This window comes from Bos javanicus, chromosome 7, assembly GCF_032452875.1.
Source record: "Bos javanicus breed banteng chromosome 7, ARS-OSU_banteng_1.0, whole genome shotgun sequence".
NCBI classification, from domain to species: Eukaryota; Metazoa; Chordata; class Mammalia; order Artiodactyla; family Bovidae; genus Bos; species Bos javanicus.
The window spans coordinates 89,577,527-89,601,888 of NC_083874.1; the positions used below are offsets into that span (position 1 = coordinate 89,577,527).

The 24,362-nt window shown below is 41.0% G+C and overlaps 2 protein-coding genes across 2 annotated transcripts in view; one reads left to right on the top strand and one right to left on the bottom strand.

Moving 5' to 3' along the window:
* Positions 1-24,095, bottom strand: MBLAC2 (metallo-beta-lactamase domain containing 2). Its single transcript, XM_061424375.1, has 2 exons — positions 23,642-24,095; positions 1-3,344 (listed from the first exon to the last, which is right to left on the bottom strand). The coding sequence occupies exons 1-2, from the start codon at positions 24,093-24,095 to the stop codon at positions 2,959-2,961; spliced, it is 840 nt and encodes a 279-aa protein (XP_061280359.1). The 3' UTR covers positions 1-2,958.
* POLR3G (RNA polymerase III subunit G) overlaps positions 24,022-24,362 on the top strand; it is a 44,942-nt gene continuing 44,601 nt past the window's right edge. The window contains exon 1 of the mRNA XM_061424380.1: positions 24,022-24,105. The gene's annotated coding sequence lies outside the window, so the exon portion shown is untranslated. The remainder of the gene's footprint in view (positions 24,106-24,362) is intronic.

Below are 24,362 nucleotides of genomic sequence, written 5' to 3' on the forward strand. Positions count from 1 at the left end.
TTGAAATAAAATGTTCACTTTAATCGTTATCACACAAATGTTTAGTTACAGTTATCTGAAAATTATAAGAGAACAATTTGTGCATGTCACATTCATGTTACTATCCATATAAGAACAACTACACATAATCATTTATTCAACTACATCAGGATAACACACAAGGTTTTGTTTGCTCTAGACTTCTCAGTTAAAAAGAAACACCAAATAAGGAAACTGAATTTCCAAAAATTAAGTTATTAACAAAATAAATAATAAAAATTATTTCTAAATGTCTTATATTTTGACAACTTTGAATTATACTTACATACTATTATTTCTCCAAACCAAAAATTACAACAAGGGTCACTGTCAGGGTGAAAATACATATTTTTAAAGTTTTTTTAAAATACGCTATTAAGCTTTAACATGACTTGATTTATTCTTGGCACATGTGGCATTTTGAAAAGTAAAAATACACTTTGCCAATTTTACATTATTGTGCAGGTATAAGAGAAAGAGCACAGTTTGGGAGGCAGAGAGACCTGTGTTCAGTTACCAGCTTTGTTCCCAAGTTGTGTTGTTAGGCTGGTCAATTACTTCTCGGCACTGGGGCCAGGATTAAATTAAATAATGCCTATTTTAAAATGCATAGCATGGGCACTGAATGAATGATACCTCCTTTCCCTAATTTACTCACATTGAAGCAAAAGCAAAATATCACAGTTGTATGTTCTGGTACAATTTGAAAAATCTAGGAAAAAAATGGGAAATTTAAAAATAAAATCAGTGTATTTTGAAAAATTGCACTTTTAAGAAATAAGGAAAGCTTTCATCAGGTTTAAATATTTCCCAATAAAACAGTGCCTACTATACCCTGATTTAAAAAAAAAAAAGTCCTAAAATATGATAAAATGATCAATGATTAAGGACTTTTGGTTTTCTTTTGTGCTATTGATATAAAAATAATGGCTATATTTAAGGCTCATTAAGTGATAGTCTGTAGTTGCCCTGAACCAAATCTGTAGTCTTGAAGTTGCACTATTAAAACAGACCTACTGCCTTGAATGACTATCACAGAGAAATTCCCATAATATTCTTCATTTCAACAACCATGTCCTCCTTACTGATTTTAAGTAAGGGATCATTTGGTGGCATGTGGCCATATACCTTGTCTGTCTTAAAGATGATTCTTATACACATAATCACTTTTTCATGCTAAATGTCTGGTGCTTAGAAGATCTAAGGCTCCTGAAAACTAAATCGTCACAAGGGAATAGCCTACTCTGGACAGCAACGCTTCCATCCCTATTCTTAGCACCGAAGATGCAGAAACAACCCTATTCTTATTTTCTATCCTCACCACCTAATAAATCATCTTTCCAAAGCTGACTGAAAATCTCCTCCTCCAGGACACTTTCCCTAACCAAACTTCACACTCCTCCATTTATGTCCCTGACACTCGTGTGTAATTTGTATAAACTTCAACCTGCATATACTTCTATTCATGTTTTGTCTTCTACTTCCAGCTAGGATACAGTCTCTGACTTTGTAAGCTTCCACAGTGTTTAGCACAATGAATGCATGTATGTATGTGACTGTGTGTATGTACGTGGGGTGTGTATGTGTATGTGTGTGCTGAATGAATAAAAGACTAAGAACCTGAGTGGGGTGTAGGGTAGGAAAAGTTTCATAATTTTTCAGAAATCAAAATTGCTGGACCTTCCTAATACTAAAATTTCTGATTTCCAAAGCTATCTGAGTTTGGTTTTATATGTCAATAATAAAAAGGCAGTGAAAAAAAATGTTTAAAAAAACCTTTATGAAATATTCCAAAGGTTTTTTAATAAGTTACTAAAAGCACCAAACCAAAACATCTTACTAAATAGTGGGATAATCTTTCCTATAATTTTATAAATGGAAATTTCTTTTCATTCAAGACAAAGAATACTGAACAGGAATAGGTGTTGTGAATCAGGATAAAAAAGGCAATTCATTCTAAGTCAGTATCTAACACACATTTTGCAATTAATCTGAAAAGCCTTCTGTGGTACATATGTATGCTTTGTTAAGAAAAAGAATGGTTTATTTTAGGATGTTGTCTGGTACTATAAAATAAGATACATATACTGAAGCTGCTATTTAACAAGGAAATTTTTGTTTATAATAGCTGTTACTATTAAAATAGGATATATTTTAAAAATTATTCTTAATGTGTATATTTTCAAATTTGCCTGACAGTGTCCTTTTGAAAAATCTGACAATTTGTAGTTAGATTACAGACATTTGAACTTTGTTTCTACAATTCAAAATATTACACTTACATAATAACAAAAAATAATATATTGTAGCTTTTTTACTGAAGCACTCTGCAATTAATATTTAAAGCTTTTCCATAAAATAAAATTCACTGTACTTTTTGTAAGTAAAATTACACAACACATAATGTACACTATACTTACATTAAGAACAAATAAAATGAAGCATAAAAATTCTGTACCATAACAATGGATTGTTTTAGCTGTCATTCTAAATGTTAGCTTATTTGTTATGTTTTGAGTTTTTAATCTTAAACCCAAGAACCTTTATTTTGAAATAATATACTAAAAATATCAAGTCTGGAGTTTAAAACTCTCTTATGCTCTTTTTTTCTAGATCATCTAGGAAATAAGAGAAATGAGACACAGAGATAATTCTATTACTGCAAAATGCCTCCTTGCTTCCCCATATACCTCTATATCATTTCTAGAGCAAATGATACAGGAAAATGGCAGATTACAACTTTGGCAAATTATAAGCTCATTTAAGTGGTTTCTTATTTGGAAAAAAGAAAAACTAACAAGTTCCTTTTTTGGCTTATTCATTCTCAATCTTTTTTTTCTCTAATATATAACAGTACTATAAAAGCACTTCTTAAAATGCTTACTGTTTAAACAACACAAAATGAACTGGAATAATTTATAGAATTAATCAAAGTAGATACTAGGGTGAGGTCCTAGAATTTGTTACACGTAGGGCTAAACTTGCAAGAGATCGCATGGCAAAAGTAGAGACTTTATGGCATATCCCAGCTTTTGAAATATAGTTAGAAGCCAATCGAAAAAGCCTTTCAGCACCAAAGGTATTGAAGTGCCCAGGAAGTACTTTCTCTACCAGACCTCTGTCGACTAATTCTATCAGACGTTCACAGGTTCCAACATAGTCACTTATCCTGCTGTATGGGAGCCAATCAATTAGTGATCCATCATACACGACGTCTCCACTGAAGAGAATCTTTCGGTCTTTGTCATGCAAGCAAATACTGCCCCTAGAATGACCCGGCATGTGCATAACAGTGAGCTGTCTGTCACCAAGGTTGATCACATCCCCTAAAAATGAAAACAGAATTTACAGATAAACATGTTAGATATTTGACTTCAATCACTTCAAGAACAGCAGAACACAACAGTTTCAAAGATGTTGGGAAGATGATATTTATTTTACTTTTATTGTAAAAGTAGGCTAGTAATAAAAGATAATTTAAAATAAGTTGCCTACATTTCATTTCTGTTGTTTATTAGACCAGTGTTTGCCAAAGTAAACAGTGGAACACAATTTCTGCTGGTTGTTACAATACATAAAAGAAAAGATTCAGTGGTCAAATAATTTGGAAAACTCTTCCTTCAATGAAAATTAAGCAGCTTTCTTTTCTGCAAGTTATGCTAATGTACATTTAATATGCTAATGTACATTGTGGATATACACAAGTGAAATATGGCTGTATAGTTTCACAAATTTATTTGACAAAAAAATTCATTTTCAAAACATCCATTATACTAATATCTTGGTGACACAATTCAATAATGATGCTCTAGTGAAGGGTATGGTATTTTTACCCTTTGTTTTATCACTCTGTGGAAATTAAGGTCTGAGGAATCAGTACAAATGATGATGCTCTGGCTACTGCTATTGCTGTAATAAACTTCTTAGTCTCGGACCCAGGAACTTCAACTCTTCCATCAGAATCCACTAAATCGTCGCACCTAACTTACTAACCTACAAATAGGGTAAAATCTCAAACTCCCCCCAGTTATTTGACAGTGGGGACGAAACTGAGCTATATGAATACAAAATTGCTCTTTCACTGGATTTAAACCAGTACAAACTTAGGTAAATCATAATAAAAGATTCATATTGCTATCTCTAGTGAAAACATAAACATATACAGAAAAAAATCGAAGAAAAATAGCTAAAACTAATAGTGAAATTAAAACGGCATAATAATCAGGAATACGTCAAGGCTGTAAATTGTTACCCTGTTTCTTTAACTTATATGCAGGGTACATTATGAGAAACGCTGGGCTGGAAGAAGCACAAGCTGGAATCAAGATTGCCGGGAGAAATATCAATAACCTCAGATATGCAGATGACACCACCCTTATGGCAGAAAGTGAAGAGGAACTAAAAAGCCTCTTGATGAAAGTGAAAGTGGAGAGTGAAAAAGTGGGCTTAAAGCTCAACATTCAGAAAACGAAGATCATGGCATCCAGTCCCATCACTTCATGGGAAATAGATGGGGAAACAGTGGAAACAGTGTCAGACTTTATCTTTTGGGGCTCCAAAATCACTGCAGATGGTGACTGCAGGCATGAAATTAAAAGACGCTTACTCCTTGGAAGGAAAGTTATGACAAACCTAGATAGCATATTCAAAAGCAGGGACATTACTTTGCCAACAAAGGTCCGTCTAGTCAAGGCTATGGTTTTTCCTGTGGTCATGTATGGATGTGAGAGTTGGACTGTGAAGAAAGCTTAGCGCCGAAGAACTGATGCTTTTGAACTGTGGTGTTGGAGAAGATTCTTAAGAGTCCCTTGGCTCTCTCTCCCTTGCGCTGGGGCGCTCTTCTCCTCGTGTCTTTGGATCGACCCTCACGCCTCAAAGATGGATTTTCCTGCTATCTTCTAAATAAAATAGAGCTGTAACACTGAGCTGTAACACTGATTTGTCTAAAAGCTATAACACGGTTTGTCCAAGACCTGAGAGCTGTGACGTGCCGAGGGCTTTAATGTCCATTGCTCCAAATCTTTGTTGTGATGAGACAAAGAACTGAGGAACATACACTCGTGTGACATCTGTGGTGCCGTGACTTGGATTTAACCTGGCTGAAACAATCTCTGTGCGGAAGAGGCCAAGCACAGCAGGAGCCCAACTCAGCGAAGCTCCGGAAGGCGAAGAAAACCAGCGCAGGGGAAGGCCCATCGTGCTGGAAACTGGGACAGGGAAAAACGAACTCAGCAGAAAGTTCACGTGGCCCAGTCTCAGATTCCAGAAGACATCCGGTTAAGAAACCTTGGACCACTGGGAAAAAACCCCGAGAAGGATTGTCAGAAGATCCTCTGACCAATCCTGAGGAAATCTGGTACACTGATGGAAGCAGCTTTGTCTTGGATTGAAAAAGAAGAGCTGGGTATGCAGTAGTCTCCAATTTTAAGACCATAGAGTCTAAGCCTCTGCCGCCAGATCAACAAGCTACAATATGCAGTGCCAGTTCAACAAAGATAAAAAACTACAGCCAACCACGGAAAATATCACACACCCTTAGATGGACACCGCTGTAAGGACTCTGAGGCTTGAAACTAGCAAGAGGAGGAGGCGCAATACCCCTCGCCATCCCAGTTCAGCAGGAAGTAACCAGAAAGACCTCGACGCCTCTATTCCCAAAGAATTGGGCCTCCCATCTCTTGAGGGGGGAATGTTATGTAGAATAGGGTAAAGGAGTCCAAAATGGCGGTGGCTAAAAGACAAGGAAGGGAAAAGCCCGCGAAAAGAGAACAAAGGAAGGTCAAAGGAAGGTCCAAGGACCAGAGTGAAGACTTCAGGTAGAATAAACAGCACTCCTGGCTAAGCCCAATTTGCATAGGGCAGGCGCAGGTGGAGGAAAAAACATATATAAAGAGGAGCCAAAGCACTTTCTCTCTCTCTCCCTCTCCCACACACTCCTCCACTCTCTTCTCTTCGAGTCTTTGGGTTGGCATGCCCTCACGCTTCAAGGATGGATTCTCCTGAGATCTTCTAAATCAAATACAGCTGTAACACTGAAAAAAAAAAGAGTCCCTTGGACTGCAAGGAGATCCAACCAGTCCATTCTAAAGGAGATCAGTCCTGGGTGTTCTTTGAAAGGAATGATGCTAAAGCTGAAACTCCAGTACTTCGGCCACCTGATTCGAAGAGTTGACTCATTGGAAAAGACTCTGATGCTGGGAGGGATTGGGGCAGGAGGAAAAGGGGATGATAAAGGATGAGATGGCTGGATGGCATCATCGACTCGATGGACGAGTTTGAGTGAACTCCGGGAGTTGGTGATGGACAAGGAGGCCTAGCGTGCTGCGATTCATGGGGTCGCAAAGAGTCGGACACGACTGAGCAACTAAACTGAACTGAACTGAACTGAATCAGGAATCACTAAATATAAGACACAACAAAAGAAAAATAAAGGCATAAACAGGAAATGAGACATACAAAACAAATGACAAAATGGCAGAGCTAAATACAACTGTGTCAGTCATATTAAATATGAAAGGGATAAACACCCTAATCAAAAGCAAAAATTGTCAGACTGATTTAAAAAGCAAGATATGTACTCAGTCTACAAGAGAGGAACTATAAAATCAAAGCGAAAAATAGGATGATAAGTCATACCTAATAAATAAGAATGACAAGAACTAGAGTAGTTATATTGTCAGACAAAATGATTTTTATATAAAGAATATTGGAGCAAGAGAGTTCCAGAAAAGCATCTATTTCTGCTTTATTGACTATGCCAAAGCCTTTGACTGTGTGGATCACAAGAAACTGTGGGAAATTCAGAAAGAGATGGGAATACCAGACCACCCGACCTGCCTCTTGAGAAATTTGTACGCAGGTCAGGAAGCAACAGTTAGAACTGGACATGGAACAACAGACTAGTTCCAAATGGGAAAAGGAGGACGTCAAGGCTGTATATTGTCACCCTGTTTATTTAACTTCTATGCAGAGTACATCATGAGAAACGCTAGACTGGAAGAAACACAAGCTGGAATCAAGATTGCCGGGAGAAATATCAATACCCTCAGATATGCAGATGACACCACCCTTATGGCAGAAAGTGAAGAGGAACTAAAAAGCCTCTTGATGAAAGTGAAAGTGGAGAGTGAAAAAGTGGGCTTAAAGCTCAACATTCAGAAAATGAAGATCATGGCATCCGGTCCCATCACTTCATGGGAAATAGATGGGGAAACAGTAGAAACAGTGTCAGACTTTATTTTTCTGGGCTCCAAAATCACTACAGATGGTGACTGCAGCCATGAAATTAAAAGACGCTGACTCCTTGGAAGGAAAGTTATGACCAACCTAGATAGCATATTCAAAAGCAGAGACATTACTTTGCCAACAAAGGTCCGTCTAGTCAAGGCTGCGGTTTTTCCTGTGGTCATGTATGGATGTAAGAGTTGGACTGTGAAGAAGGCTGAGCGCTGAAGAACTGATGCTTTTGAAGTGTGGTGTTGGAGAAGACTCTTGAGAGTCTCTTGGACTGCAAGGAGATGCAACCAGTCCATTCTGAAGGAGATCAGCCCTGGGATTTCTTTGGAAGGAATGATGCTAAAGCTGAAACTCCAGTACTTTGGCCACCTCATGTGAAGAGTTAACTCATTGGAAAAGACTCTGATGCTGGGAGGGATTGGGGGCAGGAGGAGAAGGGGATGACAGAGGATGAGATGGCTGGATGGCATCACTGACTCGATGGACGTGAGTCTGAGTGAACTCCGGGAGTTGGTGATGGACAGGGAGGCCTGGCATGCTGGGATTCATGGGGTCGCAAAGAGTCGGACACGACTGAGCAACTGATCTGATTTGATTACTAGAGAAAAGAGGTACATTTTATGACGACAAAATTAGGTCAATACCTAATGAAAAAAAGTCTAAATGTATATGTACCTTAAAAATTCATAAAATAAAAACTGAGAATTAAAATAAGAATAAACAGTTGAACAACTATGCTTAGATATTTGAGTAGTTTGAATAATTCATAATATAAGCAGATAGAAACAGTACGGATGCAGAAGACTTGAACAAAACCACCAGCCAACTTGATCTAGCCGACATATATAAAATAATTCATGCCAAAAGAGCAAAGTACACATTCCTTTCACATGAAAGAGATGCTTTGTTATGTCTGCACACTGAAAACTACAGTAACACTTTAAAGAGAAATTAAAGAGAATGTGAGCAAAAGGAGAAATATGCCATATCCATTGATTGGAAGACTTGAAACTGTTAAGATGGTAATTAAATTCAGTTTTTCCTACAGCTGCACTCTCTAATATGTAATTTATCAGATAATACAAATGTTCTCTATCAACACTAGGCAATATGGTCAGATCAGATCAGTCGCTCAGTCCTGTCTGACTCTTTGCGACCCCATGAATCACAGCACGCCAGGCCTCCCTGTCCATCACCAACTCCCGGAGTTCACTCAGACTCACGTCCATCGAGTCAGTGATGCCATCCAGCCATCTCATCCTCTGTCGTCCCCTTCTCCTCCTGCCCCCAATCCCTCCCAGCATCAGAGTCTTTTCCAATGAGTCAACTCTTCACATGAGGTGGCCAAAGTACTGGAGTTTCAGCTTTAGCATCATTCCTTCCAAAGAAATCCCAGGGCTGATCTCCTTCAGAATGGACTGGTTGCATCTCCTTGCAGTCCAAGGGACTCTCAAGAGTCTTCTCCAACACCACACTTCAAAAGCATCAATTCTTCCGCGCTCAGCCTTCTTCACAGTCCAACTCTTACATCCATACATGACCACAGGAAAAACCACAGCCTTGACTAGACGGACCTTTGTTGGCAAAGTAATGTCTCTGCTTTTGAATATGCTATCTAGGTTGGTCATAACTTTCCTTCCAAGGAGTCAGCGTCTTTTAATTTCATGGCTGCAGTCACCATCTGCAGTGATTTTGGAGCCCAGAAAAATAAAGTCTGACACTGTTTCTACTGTTTCCCCATCTATTTCCCATGAAGTGATGGGACCGGATGCCATGATCTTCATTTTCTGAATGTTGAGCTTTAAGCCCACTTTTTCACTCTCCACTTTCACTTTCATCAAGAGGCTTTTTAGTTCCTCTTCACTTTCTGCCATAAGGGTGGTGTCATCTGCATATCTGAGGGTATTGATATTTCTCCCGGCAATCTTGATTCCAGCTTGTGTTTCTTCCAGTCTAGCGTTTCTCATGATGTACTCTGCATAGAAGTTAAATAAACAGGGTGACAATATACAGCCTTGACGTCCTCCTTTTCCCATTTGGAACCAGTCTGTTGTTCCATGTCCAGTTCTAACTGTTGCTTCCTGACCTGCGTACAAATTTCTTAAGAGGCAGGTCAGGTGGTCTGGTATTCCCATCTCTTTCAGAATTTCCCACAGTTTCTTGTGATCCACACAGTCAAAGGCTTTATTTGATAATACAGCAGAAATAGATGCTTTTCTGGAACTCTCTCACTCTTTCCATGATCCAGCGGATGTTGGTAATTTGATCTCTGGTTCCTCTGCCTTTTCTAAAACCAGCTTGAACATCAGGAAGTTCACGGTTGATATATTGCTGAAGCCTGGCTTGGAGAATTTTGAGCATTACTTTACTAGCGTGTGAGATGAGTGCAATTGTGTGGTAGTTTGAGCATTTTTTGGCATTGCCTTTCTTTAGGACTGGAATTAAAACTGACCTTTTCCAGTCCTGTGGCCACTGCTGAGGTTTCCAAATTTGCTGGCATATTGAGTGTACCACTTTCACAGCATCATCTTCAGGATTTGAAAGAGCTCAATTGGAATTCCGTCACCTCCACGAGCTTTGTTCATAGTGATGCTTTCTAAGGCCCACTTGATTTACATTCCAGGATGTCTGGCTCTAGGTCAGTGATCACACCATCGTGATTATCTGGGTCGTGAAGATCTTTTTGTACAGTTCTTCTGTGTATTCTTGCCATCTCTTCTTAATATCTTCTGCTTCTGTTAGGTCCATACAATTTCTGTCCTTTATTGAGCCCATCTTTGCATGAAATGTTCCCTTGGTATCTCTGATTTTCTTGAAGAGATCCCTAGTCTTTCCCATTCTGTTGTTTTCCTCTATTTCTTTGCATTGATCGCTGAAGAAGGCTTTCTTATCTCTTCTTGCTCTTCTTTGGAACTCTGAATTCAGATGCTTATATCTTCCCTTTTCTCCTTTGCTTTTCACTTCTCTTCTTTTCACAGCTATTTGTAAGGCCTCCCAGACAGCCATTTTGCTTTTTAGCGTTTCTTTTCTATGGGGATGGTCTTCATCCCTGTCTCCTGTACAATGTGACGAACCTCATTCCATAGTTCATCAGGCACTCTATCTATCAGATCTAGGCCCTTAAATCTATTTCTCACTTCCACTGTATAATCATAAGGGATTTGATTTAGGTCATACCTGAATGGTCTAGTGGTTTTCCCTACTTTCTTCAACTTAAGTCTGAATTTGGCAATAAGGAGTTCATGATCTGAGCCACAGTCAGCTCCTGGTCTTGTTTTTGCTGACTGTATAGAGCTTCTCCATCTTTGGCTGCAAAGAATATAATCAGTCTGATTTCGGTGTTGACCATCTGGTGATGTCCATGTATAGAGTCTTCTCTTGTGTTGTTGGAAGAGGGTGTTTGTTATGACCAGTGCATTTTCTTGGCAAAACTCTATTAGTCTTTGCCCTGCTTCATTCCGTATGCCAAGGCCAAGTTTGCCTGTTACTCCAGGTGTTTCTTGACTTCCTACTTTTGCATTCCAGGCCCCTATAGTGAAAAGGACATATTTTTTGGGTGTTAGTTCTAAAAGGTCTTGTAGGTCTTCATAGAACCATTCAACTTCAGCTTCTTCAGTGTTTTTGGTTGGGGTATAGACTTGGATTAATGTGATATTGAATGGTTTGCCTTGGAAACGAACAGAGATCATTCCGTTATTTTTGGGATTGTATCCAAGTACTGCATTTCGGACTCTTTTGTTGACCATGATGGCTACTCCATTTCTTTTGAGGGATTCCTGCCCGCAGTAGTAGATATAATGGTCATCTGAGTTAAATTCACCCATTCCAGTCCATTTCAGTTCGCTGATTCCTAGAATGTCAACATTCACTCTTGCCATCTCTTGTTTGATCACTTCCAATTTGCCTTGATTCATGGACCTGACATTCCAGGTTCCTATGCAATATTGCTCTTTACAGCATCAGACCTTGCTTCTATCACCAGTCACATCCACAGCTGGGTATTCTTTTTGTTTTGGCTTCATCCCTTCATTCTTTTTGGAGTTATTTCTCCACTGATCTCCAGTAGCATATTGGGCACGTACTGACCTGGGGAGTTCCTCTTTCAGTATCCTATCATTTTGCCTTTTCATACTGTTCATGGGGTTCTCAAGGCAAGATACTGAAGTGGTTTGCCATTCCCTTCTCCAGTGGGCCACATTCTCTCAGATCTCTCCACCATGACTTGCCCATCTTGGGTTGCCCCATGGGCATGGCTTAGTTTCATTGAGTTAGACAAGGCTGCGGTCCTAGTGTGATTAGATTGACTAGTTTTCTGTGAGTATGGCTTCAGTGTGTTTGCCCTCTGATGCCCTCTTGCAACACCTACCATCTTACTTGGGTTTCTCTTACCTTGGGCGTGGGGTATCTCTTCATGGCTGGCTCCAGCAAAGCGCAGCCATTGCTCCTTACCTTGGATGAGGGGTATTTCCTCACCACCACCCTTCCTGACCTTCAATGTGGGATAGCTCCTCTAGGCCCTCCGCAATATGGTAGCCACTAGCTCTATGTGGCTAATGGCATGAGAAATAAAGCTAGTGTAACTAAGAAGCTAAAACTTTCATTTTAATCAATCTTAACTAATTTAAATTTGCATTAGATAGCTACATGTATTAATAGCTACATTCAGAGAAGAACTATACAAAGAAGATCTTCATGACCCAGATAACCATGATAATGTGATCACTCACATGGAGCCAGACATCCTGGAATGCAAAGTCAAGTGGGCCAGAGGAAGCATCACTACAAACAAAGCTAGTGGAGGTTATGGAATTCTAGCTGAGCTACTTCAAATCCTAAAAGATGATGCAGTGAAACTGCTGCGCTCAAAATGCCAGCGAATTTGGAAAACTCAGCAGCGTGCACAGGACTGGAAAAGATCAGTTTTCATTCCAATCCCAAAGAAAGGCAATGCCAAAGAATGCTCAAACTACTGCACAATTGCACTCATCTCACATGCTAGCAAAATAATGCTCAAAATTCTCCAAGTCAGGCTTCAACAATATGTGAATCAAGAACTTCCTGATGTTCAAGCTGGATTTAGAAAAGGCAGAGGAACCAGAGATCAAATTGCCAACACTCGTTGGATCATTGAAAAAGCAACAGAGTTCCAGAAAAACGTCTACTCCTGCTTTACTGACTATGCCAAAGCCTTTGACTGTGTGGATCACAACAAACTGTGGAAAATTCTGAAAGAGATGGGAATACCAGACCACCTGACCTGCCTCCAGGGAAAGCTGTATGCAGGTCAAGAAGCAACTGTTAGAACGGACGTGGAACAACAAACTGGTTCCAAGTTGGGAAAGGAGTACGTCAAGACTGTATATTGTCACCCTGCTTATTTAACTTCTATGCAGAGCACATCATGCAGAATGCTGGGTTGGATGAAGCACAAGCTGGAATCAAGATTTCGGAAAGAAATATCAATAACCTCAGACATGCAGATGACACCACCCTCATGGCAGAAAGCGAAGAAGAACTAAAGAATCTCTTGAAAGTGAAAGAGGAGAGTGAAAAAGTTGGCTTAAAGCTCGACATTCAGAAAATGAAGATCATGGCATCTTGTCCCATCACTTCATAGCAAATAGATGGGGAACAGTGGAAACAGTGGCTTACTTTATTTGTGTGTGTGTGTTGGGGGAGGGGTGCTCCAAAATCACTGCAGATGGTGAATGCAGCCATGAAATTAAAAGATGCTTGCTCCTTGGAAGAAAAGCTATGACCAACCTAGACAGCACATTAAAAAGCAGAGACATTACTTTGCCAAAAAAGGTCTGTCTAGTCAAAGCTATGGTTTTTCCAGTGGTCATGTATGGACATGACAGTTGGACTAAAGAAAGCTGAGTGCCGAAGAATTGATGCTTTTGAATGTGGTGTTGGAGAAGATTCTTGAGAGTTCCTTGGACTGCAAGAAGATCCAACCAGTCCATCCTAAAGGAGATCAGTCCTGGGTGTTCATTGGAAGGATTGATGTGAAGGTGATACTCCAATACTTTGGTCACCTGGTGCCAAGAACGGACTCATTGGAAAAGACCCTGATGCTGAAAAAGACTGAAGGGAGGCGAAGGGGATGACAGAAAATAAGATGGTTGGATGTCATCATTGACTCAATGAACATGAGTTTACGTAAGCTCCAGAAGTTGGTGATGGACAGGGAAGACTGGCATGCTGCAGTCCATGGGGTCGCAAAGAGTAGGACCTGACTGAGCGACTGAATTGAACTGAGCTACATGTGGCTAGTGACACAATGGTAGATGTATAGATTCAAGAATCTCAATCAAAACCTTGACATGTTTTTTTATAAAAACAAAATCTGGCTCTAAAGTTTATATGCAATGCAAATGACCTGGAACAGCCAAAGCTGGAAGACTTAAACAATCCAATTTCAAGAATTAGAATGAAGTTTAAATAATCCGGAGAGTGTTGTGCTGGCTATACGACAGACATAATCGATGAAAGAGACTAGAGTCCAGAAGAAAACATTCACATGTATGGTCAGTGGATTTTTGACAAAGGTTATCAACAAAGATAATCCACTGGGTAAAAGGACAGTCTCTTCAACTAATTGGCCTGGACTACTTTGGAAATCTATATGCAAATAAACAATAAAGCACCTCATAACCTTTCACAATCTTTGCATGAAATGTTCCCTTGATATCTCTAGTTTTCTTAATGAGGTCTCTAGTCTTTCCCATTGTATTACTTTCCTCTGTTCTGTGCATTGATCACTGAGGAAGGCTTTCTTATCTCTCCTTGCCATTCTTTGGAACTCTGCATTCAAATGGGTCTATCTTTCCTTTTCTCCTTTGCCTTTCACTTCACTTCTTTTCTCAGCTATTCGTAAGGACTTCTCAGATGACCATTTTGCCTTTATGCATTTATTTTTCTTGGGAATGGTCTTGATCATCTTGTGGTGTTGAAGCAGTCTCTTGAGAGTCCCTTGGACTGCAAGGAGATCCAACCAGTCAATCCTAAAGAAAATCAGTTCTGAATATTCATTGGAAGGACTGATGTTGAAGCTGAAACGCCAATAATTTGGCCACCTGATGCAAAGAACTGACTCACTGGAAAAGACCCTGATGCTAGGAAAGACTGAAGGCCGGAGAAGGGGCTGACAGAGAATGAGATGGTTGGATGGCATCACCGACTCTATGGACATAAGTTTCAGTAAGCTCTGGGAGTTGGTGATGGACAGGGAAGCCTGGCGTGCTGCAGTCCATGGTGTTGCAGAGTTGGACATGACTGAGCAACTGAACTGAACCTTCCACAACAGTAACAAAAATTAACTCAAAATGGATCATAATCCTAAATGTGAGAGCTTCCAAAAAAAAAGAAAATCTTTGTGATTTTGGGCTTGTCATAGAGCTCTTAGAATAACACAAAAAGCATAAAACATAAGGAAAAATGATTAATTGGACTTCATCCGAGTTAAAAACTTTCTTGCCCAAAACATTAAGGACTTCCCTGGTTGTGCAATGGACAAGAATCTGCCTGCCAAGGCAGGGAAGAGAAGTGTTAGTAGCTCAGTCCTGTCCAGCTCTTTGTGATCCCATGGACTATAGCCTGCCGGCCTCCTCTGTCCATGGGATTCTCCAGGCAAGAATACTGGAGTAGGTAGCCTTTCGCTTCTACAGGGGATCTTCTCAACCCAGGGATTGAATCTGGGTCTCCTGTATTGCAGGCGGATTGTCAACCATCTGAGTAATTCAATTCCTGGTCTGGGAAGATGTCACAGTTTGCACAGCAACTAAGCCTGTGCACCAAAACTACTTCAGGGCCTGCTAGCCGCAACTACTGAGCCTGTGTGCCAAAACTGTGGAAGTCCATGTGGCCTGGAGCCACAGACTGCAACTGCTGAAGCCTGCTCACCTATGCAGGCTAGTCCTCCACAACAAGGCAGCACAATAGGAAGCCCGCGCACCACAACAGAGAGCAGCCCTTGCTCATCGCAAGTAGAGAAAGCTCATGCACAGCAATGAAGGCCTAGTGCAACCAAAAAAACAAAGACAAAAAATTTGCTTACTTAAAAAAAAGAGGATACTATTAAGAAAATGAAAAGACATGACATACACTGGGAGTAAACACTTGCAAAATGTATATCTGATAAAGGACTTGAATTAAGAATATATAAAGAACTCTTACAGCTCAACTAGGAGAAAACAAAATTTCAATTTTTAAAAAAGAGAAAAGATTTTGATAAGATCTTTCGACAAGATATCTGAATAGCAAATAAGTGCCTGAAAAGATGTTCAACATAATCAGTCATTGAAGTGAAAGTGAAAGTGAAGTTGCTCAGTCGTGTCCAACTCTTTGCGACCCCATGGACTGCAGCCTACCAGGCTTCTCCATCCATGGGATTTTCCAGGCAAGAATACTGGACTGGGTTACCATTTCCTTCTCCAGGGCATATTCCCGACCCAGGGATCGAACCCGGGTCTCCCACATTGGAGGCAGATGCTTTAACCTCTGAGCCACCAAGGAAGCCCAAATGCAAATTAAAACCTCAATGAAATACCACTAGAATGCCTAAAATCAAAAGGACTGACAAAATCGAGTGCTGACAGTGATGTGGAGAAACTGCAACTTATACACTGCACTTGGGAATGTAAAATGGCATAGCACTTTGGAAAACAGCTTGGCACCTTCTTAAACATTTAACACACGTTTACCACGTGTGCGTATGCTGTATGCCACATTCACCACACAACCCAGAAATTCATTTCTAGCTATCTACCTACGAAATAAAAGCAGGCATCAACATAAAAACTTACATGTAAACTTTCATGCTGCATTATTCATAACAATTCCAAACTAGAAAGTTCAAATCTCCTTCAACAGGTGAATATGTAAAATGTGTTCTATTGATAAATTAGTTTCTCAGCAACAGAAGGGAATTATTCATAGATAAAACAACATGGATGAATCTCCAAAAACAGCATGCCAAAGGAAAGAAGACACAAAAGATTGCACGTGATTATGTTTTGTATTAAGTTTTCAGAAAAAGAAAACTATAATGGCAAAAACAGGTCAGTGGGGCCTGGGTGGGAACAGAGGTTGCTCTGGTCTTGTCTCGAATCCCAGTAATTATTAATACAGTAAGATGGAATTCAGTTCAGTTCAGTTCAGTTCAGTCACTCAGTCGTGTCCGACTCTTTTCGACCCCATGAATCCCAGCGTGCCAGGCCTCCCTGTCCATCACCAACTCCCGGAGTTCACTCAGACTCACGTCCATCGAGTCAGTGATGCCATCCAGCCATCTCATCCTCTGTCGTCCCCTTCTCCTCCTGCCCCAAATCCCTCCCAGCATCAGAGTCTTTTCCAATGAGTCAACTCTTCACATGAGGTGGCCAAAGTACTGGAGTTTCAGCTTTAGCATCATTCCTTCCAAAGAAATCCCAGGGCTGATCTCCTTCAGAATGGACTGGTTGCATCTCCTTGCAGTCCAAGGGACTCTCAAGAGTCTTCTCCAACACCACACTTCAAAAGCATCAATTCTTTGGCTCTAAGCTTTCTTCACAGTCCAACTCTCACATCCATACATGACCACAGGAAAAACCATAGCCTTGACTAGACGAACCTTTGTTGGCAAAGTAATGTCTCTGCTTTTGAATGTGCTATTTAGGTTGGTCGTAACTTTCCTTCCAAGGAGTAAGCGTCTTTTAATTTCATGGCTGCAGTCACCATCTGTAGTGATTTTGGAGCCCAGAAAAATAAAGTCTGACACTGTTTCTACTGTTTCCCCATCTATTTCCCATGAAGTGATGGGACCGGATGCCATGATCTTCATTTTCTGAATGTTGAGCTTTAAGCCCACTTTTTCACTCTCTACTTTCACTTTCATCAAGAGGCTTTTTAGTTCCTCTTCACTTTCTGCCATAAGGGTGGTGTCATCTGCATATCTGAGGTTATTGATATTTCTCCCAGCAATCTTGATTCCAGCTTAATTAGGTACTCTCAAATTTCCCCACATTCCAGTCATAAGGAGCCAGACTCCTTCACAGGATAATTGTTTCAGATTTAAGGTGCTTCTGGGGATCAAAAACCACTGCCATTTCCTGTATGATTGATAAGTAAGGTAAAGGATATTATAGGTAAGTTGATTTAATAATAGAACTGTTGCAGACAGTTTAATAAATGTACAGAATGAAGAAGAATGAGGGAAGTTTGATGCTAAAAATGAAGCTGTAGAGAATTACCAATGGAGGGATAGAGTCTTATGGATTTTTGATATTCAAGGCCAGGTGATATTCAAAATACTTAGCAGTAGATAAGACATAAGCACCCACGTATCAAAATGGACACCAATTGTAAACAATTGATAAGGCCACAGTGATGGAATATTATTAATATTAGGTCTGCCATTACCATATAGCTTTATAAATACCTCCCCTATGCTTATAATGCTAACACATATAATTTCATCAAGACCTCTCTTACAAGAACCACAATTGTCTATGAAATATATAAATATCATATATAAATTTATGTAAAAAAAAAATATATATCACATACTATCTATCCTTTCAAGCCTTCACCCTAACCCAGTTGTCACCACATTCCAACTACACTAGACTTTTCTTGGCTTCTCAAATATCCTTTCCCATCTTGGCATTCCCCATTTTTAATTTTCATTTCACTTTTAATTAAAGAACTAAATTACATATTTCAAATAAAACATTTCAGGAGGGCTTAAAATGCCAGAAAACATTCTTTGCCCCATTCTGGCTCTATCTCTAATCCTGCTCCCAATAGGCAACCACTGTTAACAATTTTAGCAACTTCTTCTGGTAGTTGCCTCTACTAGATATGTTGTTTGTTGTTCAACCTCTCAGTTGTATCCAACTCTTTGCGACTCCATGAACCACAGCACGCCAGGCTTTTCTGTCCTTCACTTTCTCCCAGAGTTTGCTCAAATTCATGTCCATTCAGTCAGTGATGCATCCAACCATCTCGTCCTCTGTCGTCCGCTTCTCCTCCTGCCTTCAATCTTTCCCAGGATCAGGGTCTTTTCCCATGAATCGGCTCTTCACATCAGGTGGTCAAAGTATTGGAGCCAAAGTATTATTTACAGATGACTACTGGGTATAATCATCTGTAAATGTTTATAGCTCATACTCTACTGATTTCATTCATGTATTATCATTTCTTGGTTTTTAATTTTAGATGTTATCCACTGACTTCCACTATGAAACATAAGGATTTTTAGTAGCTCTTTTTACTCCTCTCTACCACCATCATGACACATGTATACATTTCTCATCCTCCCACCCCTCGAAAGAATAATGATTCAACTGCTTAGATCTGGAATCCTCTATGCTTGAGGTTCTATCGTTGTCAGTGTCATCCTTTGCCATCATCCTGAGGCTTCAACTTTGGCGAGCTACAGTCCAGGGGTCGCTAAGAGTCGGACATGACTGAGCAACTTCACTTTCACTTTTCACTTTCCTGCATTGGAGAAGGAAATGGCAACCCACTTCAGTGTTCTTGTCTGGAGAATCCCAGGGACGGAGGAACCTGGTGGGCTGCCGTCTATGGCGTCCCACAGAGTCAGACACGACTGAATCGACTTAGCAGCATCAGCAGCAGCAGATCTTCTATTTCCTATATTCCATGTCTTCCTCTTGGTTTATCCCTTATTTTGAAGGGAGTTAGGGTGAAGTTTCTCAGTCGTGTCTGACTTTGCAACCCTATGGACTGTTGCCCCCCAGGCTCCTGAGGCCATGGGATTTTCCAGGCAATAATACTGGAGTGGGTTGCCATTTCCTTCTCCAGGGAATCTTCCCAACTCAGGGACTGAACTCAGGTCTCCTGCATTGCAGGCAGACTCTCTCTGAGCCACCAGGAACTATAAGATGTATCTTAGTGGCTTCCTAAGTAACAGCATGTGGGAAATAATTTTTTGAAAGCTTGACTGATACTGGAATGGATGTCAGAATTCTAAGTTGGAAATTGGTTTTATTCAAATAAGTCCCAGCTCTTCTTTTCTAGCTCTAAAGCCATTATGATTGGTATAGATGACCTTTTTTGTTTAAATCTGGAAGTCTGTAGACTCTTTGATCCCAGCATTCTGAAATTTTATAATAACGGGCCATGGGTTGAATATGTTTTCATCTATGGGCTCTTTCAATCTGGAAATGTACATCCCTTAATCATGGGATATTTTCTCTACTATTCTTTTTCTCTACTTTCTCTATTTGCTCTATCTGTGCTCTTATTATTCTAATGTCAGATTTTTCACACTCATTCTTTACTAGTTTTCTCCTAGTTTTTCATTTTGCCTATCTGCTGCTTTTCTAAGTTTTCAACTTCATCTTCCAGACCTTGCACTAAATAATTTCTGACATTTTAAATTCCAATGGTTCTTTTAGGAGTGTGAATATGGTTCTGCCTGTTGCTTATTTTTATGGCATCCTATTGTCTCTCAGGTATCTTGAATGCAATAGTTTCTGTTATCCCCTGATGATATTAATGATTGTCTGCTCTTCTCAAGTCACTTTATGTTCTTTTAGTATTTTACTTCATGTGAGATGATTTTCTCAGATTTTTTTTCACAATGCTTGATTACCTGTTTAAGAGTTGGAGGATAGTGAAAAAGCTATTTGAAGCACATGCATGACACCTGGTGATGCAGGCTTCACTGTAGAAAGTCCAAGCCAAGAATTACCTACGAATCAGCATCTTAATCTTAACCCCAGGGCTGGGCAGATTTCCAGATAAGATTCTTCCAATTTCCTACCTGGAGGCATGGTGGCTAAAGGCCTGGCTCTTATTCTTTTGGGAAACTAGTAAAGAACATATATATTATCTATCTATTATTTTTCTGTATTTTTATATACATTCCCATACACTTATCCCTCCTCTTTTCCATCTAAAGCCTTGAGCTCATTAGTACTTGGCATCCCTCAATCAAGAAACCCTTTTGCTTCATTCTCCCCAGAGAACCAACTAACTCTGGGGAGAGGTGCATTCACTTAGAGAGAAGAATTCCAGAGTTTTAACAGCTTCTTAAGTGACTTTCCATCAATTCTACTTATTTTAGTTTTCTTCCTTTTGCCCCTGCTAAGGTACTGGCTACTGCTAATTCTTGAGCCTATTAATCTCCTGTAGAACAAAGTGGAGTGGCTCTCAATTTTCTATTGCTGGCATAGGATAAAACTGCTAAGTCAGTCACCACAGGATTGGCAAGATCCCCTGGAGAAGGAAATGGCAACCCGCTCCAGTATTCCTGCCTGGGAAATCCCACGGACAGAGGAGCCTGGCGGGCTACGGTCCATGGGGTTGCAAAGAGTTGGACACGACTTTGCAACTAAACAACAACAACAATGGAAAACAGAACCTCAGTCAATGTGGATTTATACATAAAACAGACAAACCATGGTCCATTTGCTGCAATCTTAGTCAGATTTTGAGAGGGAGTCAAATTAAATGTGTTCGTTCAACCTGCTGCCTCTCTGTAATCTTCTTTGTTTTTAATCTCCCCAAACGATCTAAGTTTACCTAAAACTACTCTTGTACTGTCTTGATGACTCTGGGAAAATCATTTAAACACGTATAACAGGAGCCAAAATGCCTGCCTCTTGTGAAAAACAGACAGAATGATGTGTGCCCATTCATGAAGAACGTGCTGTGTCTATCTAGGGTTTATTGCTGTCTTCTTATACGAAGATATGGTTTCACTATTAGTAGGGTGAGTAGGTTTTTTCATCAAAAATGATGCAGTGGATGATGACCTCACCTTGTCCTCCTCATCTCGCATATGCAAGTCAGCTTTTGGGTTAGTGATACAGTGCACAGACTCATGCTTCTCCATGACGGGTGATCACCAATACACTAAATGAAACGTATGTAGTAAGCTAGTGAATCCAGCCTCCTCATTTTCTAACTGAAACAATGAAGACTATGCTGTTAGGTATGTGCTATTCACATGTGTGCGTAACTGTATATGAATTTTTTTTGTATATGATTTTTATATAAATATTTTATATCTCTTTCCAGGCATCTGGATTATGATAATATTAAATTAGCAGGCCACACCATTCAGAAGAGACAGGAAATTAATATTCCTGAGAGAAGAGGATATTGGATTCTATTTGAGAGGGTGAGACATCCAGCTCCTACTGAAAAACAACTTTTAATTTAACACAGTAGTATCACCTTCCAAGTGTTTAGTAAATATTAAGCTTTCTTTTCACACTTTCAAAGGCTTAAAGCACCACACAGGTAGGTTGCATGTCCCCTGCAACTCCAAAAGCCTATAATTCTAGCACTGACTGGGATTTAAGAAATCTGATTTCTAGTCCAGGCTCTTTCCCTAACAGGCTATGTGATTTCAGGCATAATATTCAAGCCTGTGTGGACTTTTCATCTATAAAACAATATTTCTTATCATTCTTTCATCATTGATTTCCTGACACAGGAGCCAAAGTAAATAAATCAAAGGTCATTTATTCTTTTAAACAACTTAAACATACTTTAAATACTGATGCAAAACTTCTCTTTTTTTGGGGGGGGGTCTGAGTTAATTTAGTCTGAATACCCATAAATTGTATGGAAATCCTACTTCTAAAGTATTAATTTCAAAGAAATATAGTAATTAAAAGCACATTTAATGTAAATTTAAATTTAGTTTTCTTTCACCTCAAAGTGTCAGGTAATGTAAGGCTTCCATCTAAACCACTTTTTTTTAATCTTCAGATAGTGGTAAGGTACAGAATATTGCTATTTTTTATATGTCAAGTGATCAAGATCTCATCTGTTAAGATAAACTCATTTTCGGAAAGTACTTCATTATTTGTCATATTGGTTGGTCATAAAGTGAGCCTTACTGTACTGCAGCAACTGGATTTTTTTTTTTGCTTCAGAACAGTTCAATAAATTAAACTGGCAAATAAAATAGTTTCAAGATAGAAAGGAAAGGGGGTTTCATATCCTATTCAGAATTACCATAAAAATTTATTTTGGGGGTAGGATTAACGTGTGATCTACACGCTTTGATCTACTGTGCCTGGGTTGGAATCCTAGCTTTTGTCTCAAGCTTGCTCTGTGGCCCCTAGGCAAGCCATTTAATTGAAGCCATTTAAGTAGCCTCACTTCAAACGTGTTGGAGGATAAAATGGTATCAACAGTAGCATTCTATATCATATATGAAACGAGTCGCCAGTCCAGGTTCGATGCACGATACTGGATGCTTGGGGCTGGTGCACCCAGAGGGATGGTACCACCCAGAGGGATGGACGACCCAGATAGGAGGGAGGAGAAAGGAGGGTTCAGGATGGGGAACACGTGTATACCTGTGGCGGATTCATTTTGATATATGGCAAAACCAATACAATATTGTAAAGTTAAAAAATTAAATTAAATTAAATTTAAAAATACCTTGAAAAGAAAAAATAAAAAGAACAAAGAAATTAATACACAAATATCACTGCTGTGACCAACTGACTCAATGGTTTGGCTCAATCATTTAAGTGCCTGTGTGGGGTTGGAAGGGTTGGAACCCTACACTATTTTATTCTATTAATTTCTTTCTGAATCCCATTCTGTTTTTCGCAGAGCCAAAGAGGCCCAAGGTTATCTATGCATTAGTCCACATACTTCACCATTATGGGAACAGCTTCCTTATTAATCTTTCTCAGGCCTGGCTTTCAGCCAGAACAGAGAGCTGTCATAACGTTAAGACTCAGGCACATTCTACTTCGTACGTTCACTATCAAGCTTTTTCTCTTGTGAGGCAGCATCAGGAGCAGAAACCTATCTGGAAGCTAAAGATGCGTGAGCAGATTAGAATCGCTGCTCTGCAATGGCCTTCTAAGCCTACAGGTGGGCACTGTCCGTACTGAGCCAATGGAGTGAGCTGTTCTCAAAAAGCACAGAGCCAACGACACGCACTCTCTCCACGAAGTGTCATTCCTTAGAAGTCTCTTCGCTAGAAAAGTGCTTGCAAATGACGGACATGTCTGAGGGGGAAAGAATGGGAATCCTAGTGACCAGTCTCTAGTGGTGTTACTGCACACCGTAGACCTTCCAGAGAAAACTGACTAGGGGGGTGGGGCTGGCTTTCAGTCGAGTACGCGGCGTCAGAGCTGGTCTCCTGCAGGAAAGGTTGCAATGGCCTTCCAGCGACTCGATGGTGGAGTGAGTGGGCTTTTTGGCCCCCAGGGAGAGGGGGAGGGAGAAAGTGAAGCAAGTGTTTCTGCGATATGACAAAACAAACCAACCTCCCCACCTCACTCCCTCAACCTCACAGCCAAGCAGGTCTGCATCAAGCATCCCTCGGAACCGTCTCTCCCCCAATCCCTTCCCTTAAATGAGACAGCAAGAGCCCGAGAAGGGGGCGGGGGGTGAGCATTACCGTCCTGCAGGACGAGGGTGGGCTGCACCGCCTGCACTCGGAACTGCCTGGCCCTCCAGCCCGGGCTCGGCGCCCGCACCACCTCGCTGTCGGACAGCCAGGTCACGGTCTCGAAGTTGTCCCCGCGGGCCAGCGCCTCGGCCTCGGCGTGGTGCACCGCCACCCGGTCGAACTGGTAGAGGCCGCCCGAGTGGTCGAAGTGCACGTGGGTAGCCACGGCCAGCAGCGGCCGGCACGCCGCGTCGTCTCTGGCCGCGCGGTCCCGCAGGAGGCCGGAGGAGTACAGGTACTCAGGGAGGCTACGCAGCCCCAGGCCGGTGTCGATCACCACGTCCTGCTCGGAGCCCCGCACCAGCCAGATGTTGGCGCGGTTGCCCGACTCGTAGAAGCGTTCCTGAATCCAGAAAATGCCGTCGCCCAGGGACTTGTGGGCGTACCACTCGAGCGCCGACATGCTGCGCGGGGTATGGCGGCCCAAGGCGAGAGGGGGTTTGTGGGCGCGCGCGCGCGTGTGTGTATGTGTGCCTTCCCGCGGGCGGTCTGGACTCGGGCGCTGCGGCGGTGTAGAGCCGTCTGCCCGCAGCCGGGGACGAGGCGCAGAGCCGGGAGGGGGCGGGCGGGGGATGCGGCTGCGGTGGGTGTGTGTGTGTGTGGAGAACTAGGCGAGGAGGAAGGACTCGGGGAGAGGCACTGCCTGGCGCGTCCGCCCGCACCCTCACGC

Coding starts and splice junctions, on each gene's coding strand:
- MBLAC2 (XM_061424375.1), bottom strand. CDS start 24,095: ATGTCGGCGCTCGAGTGGTACGCCCACAAGTCCCTGGGCGACGGCATT. Junction 3,345..23,641: donor CACCCTCGTCCTGCAGGACG/GTAATGCTCACC, acceptor TTTCATTTTTAG/GGGATGTGATCAACCTTGGT.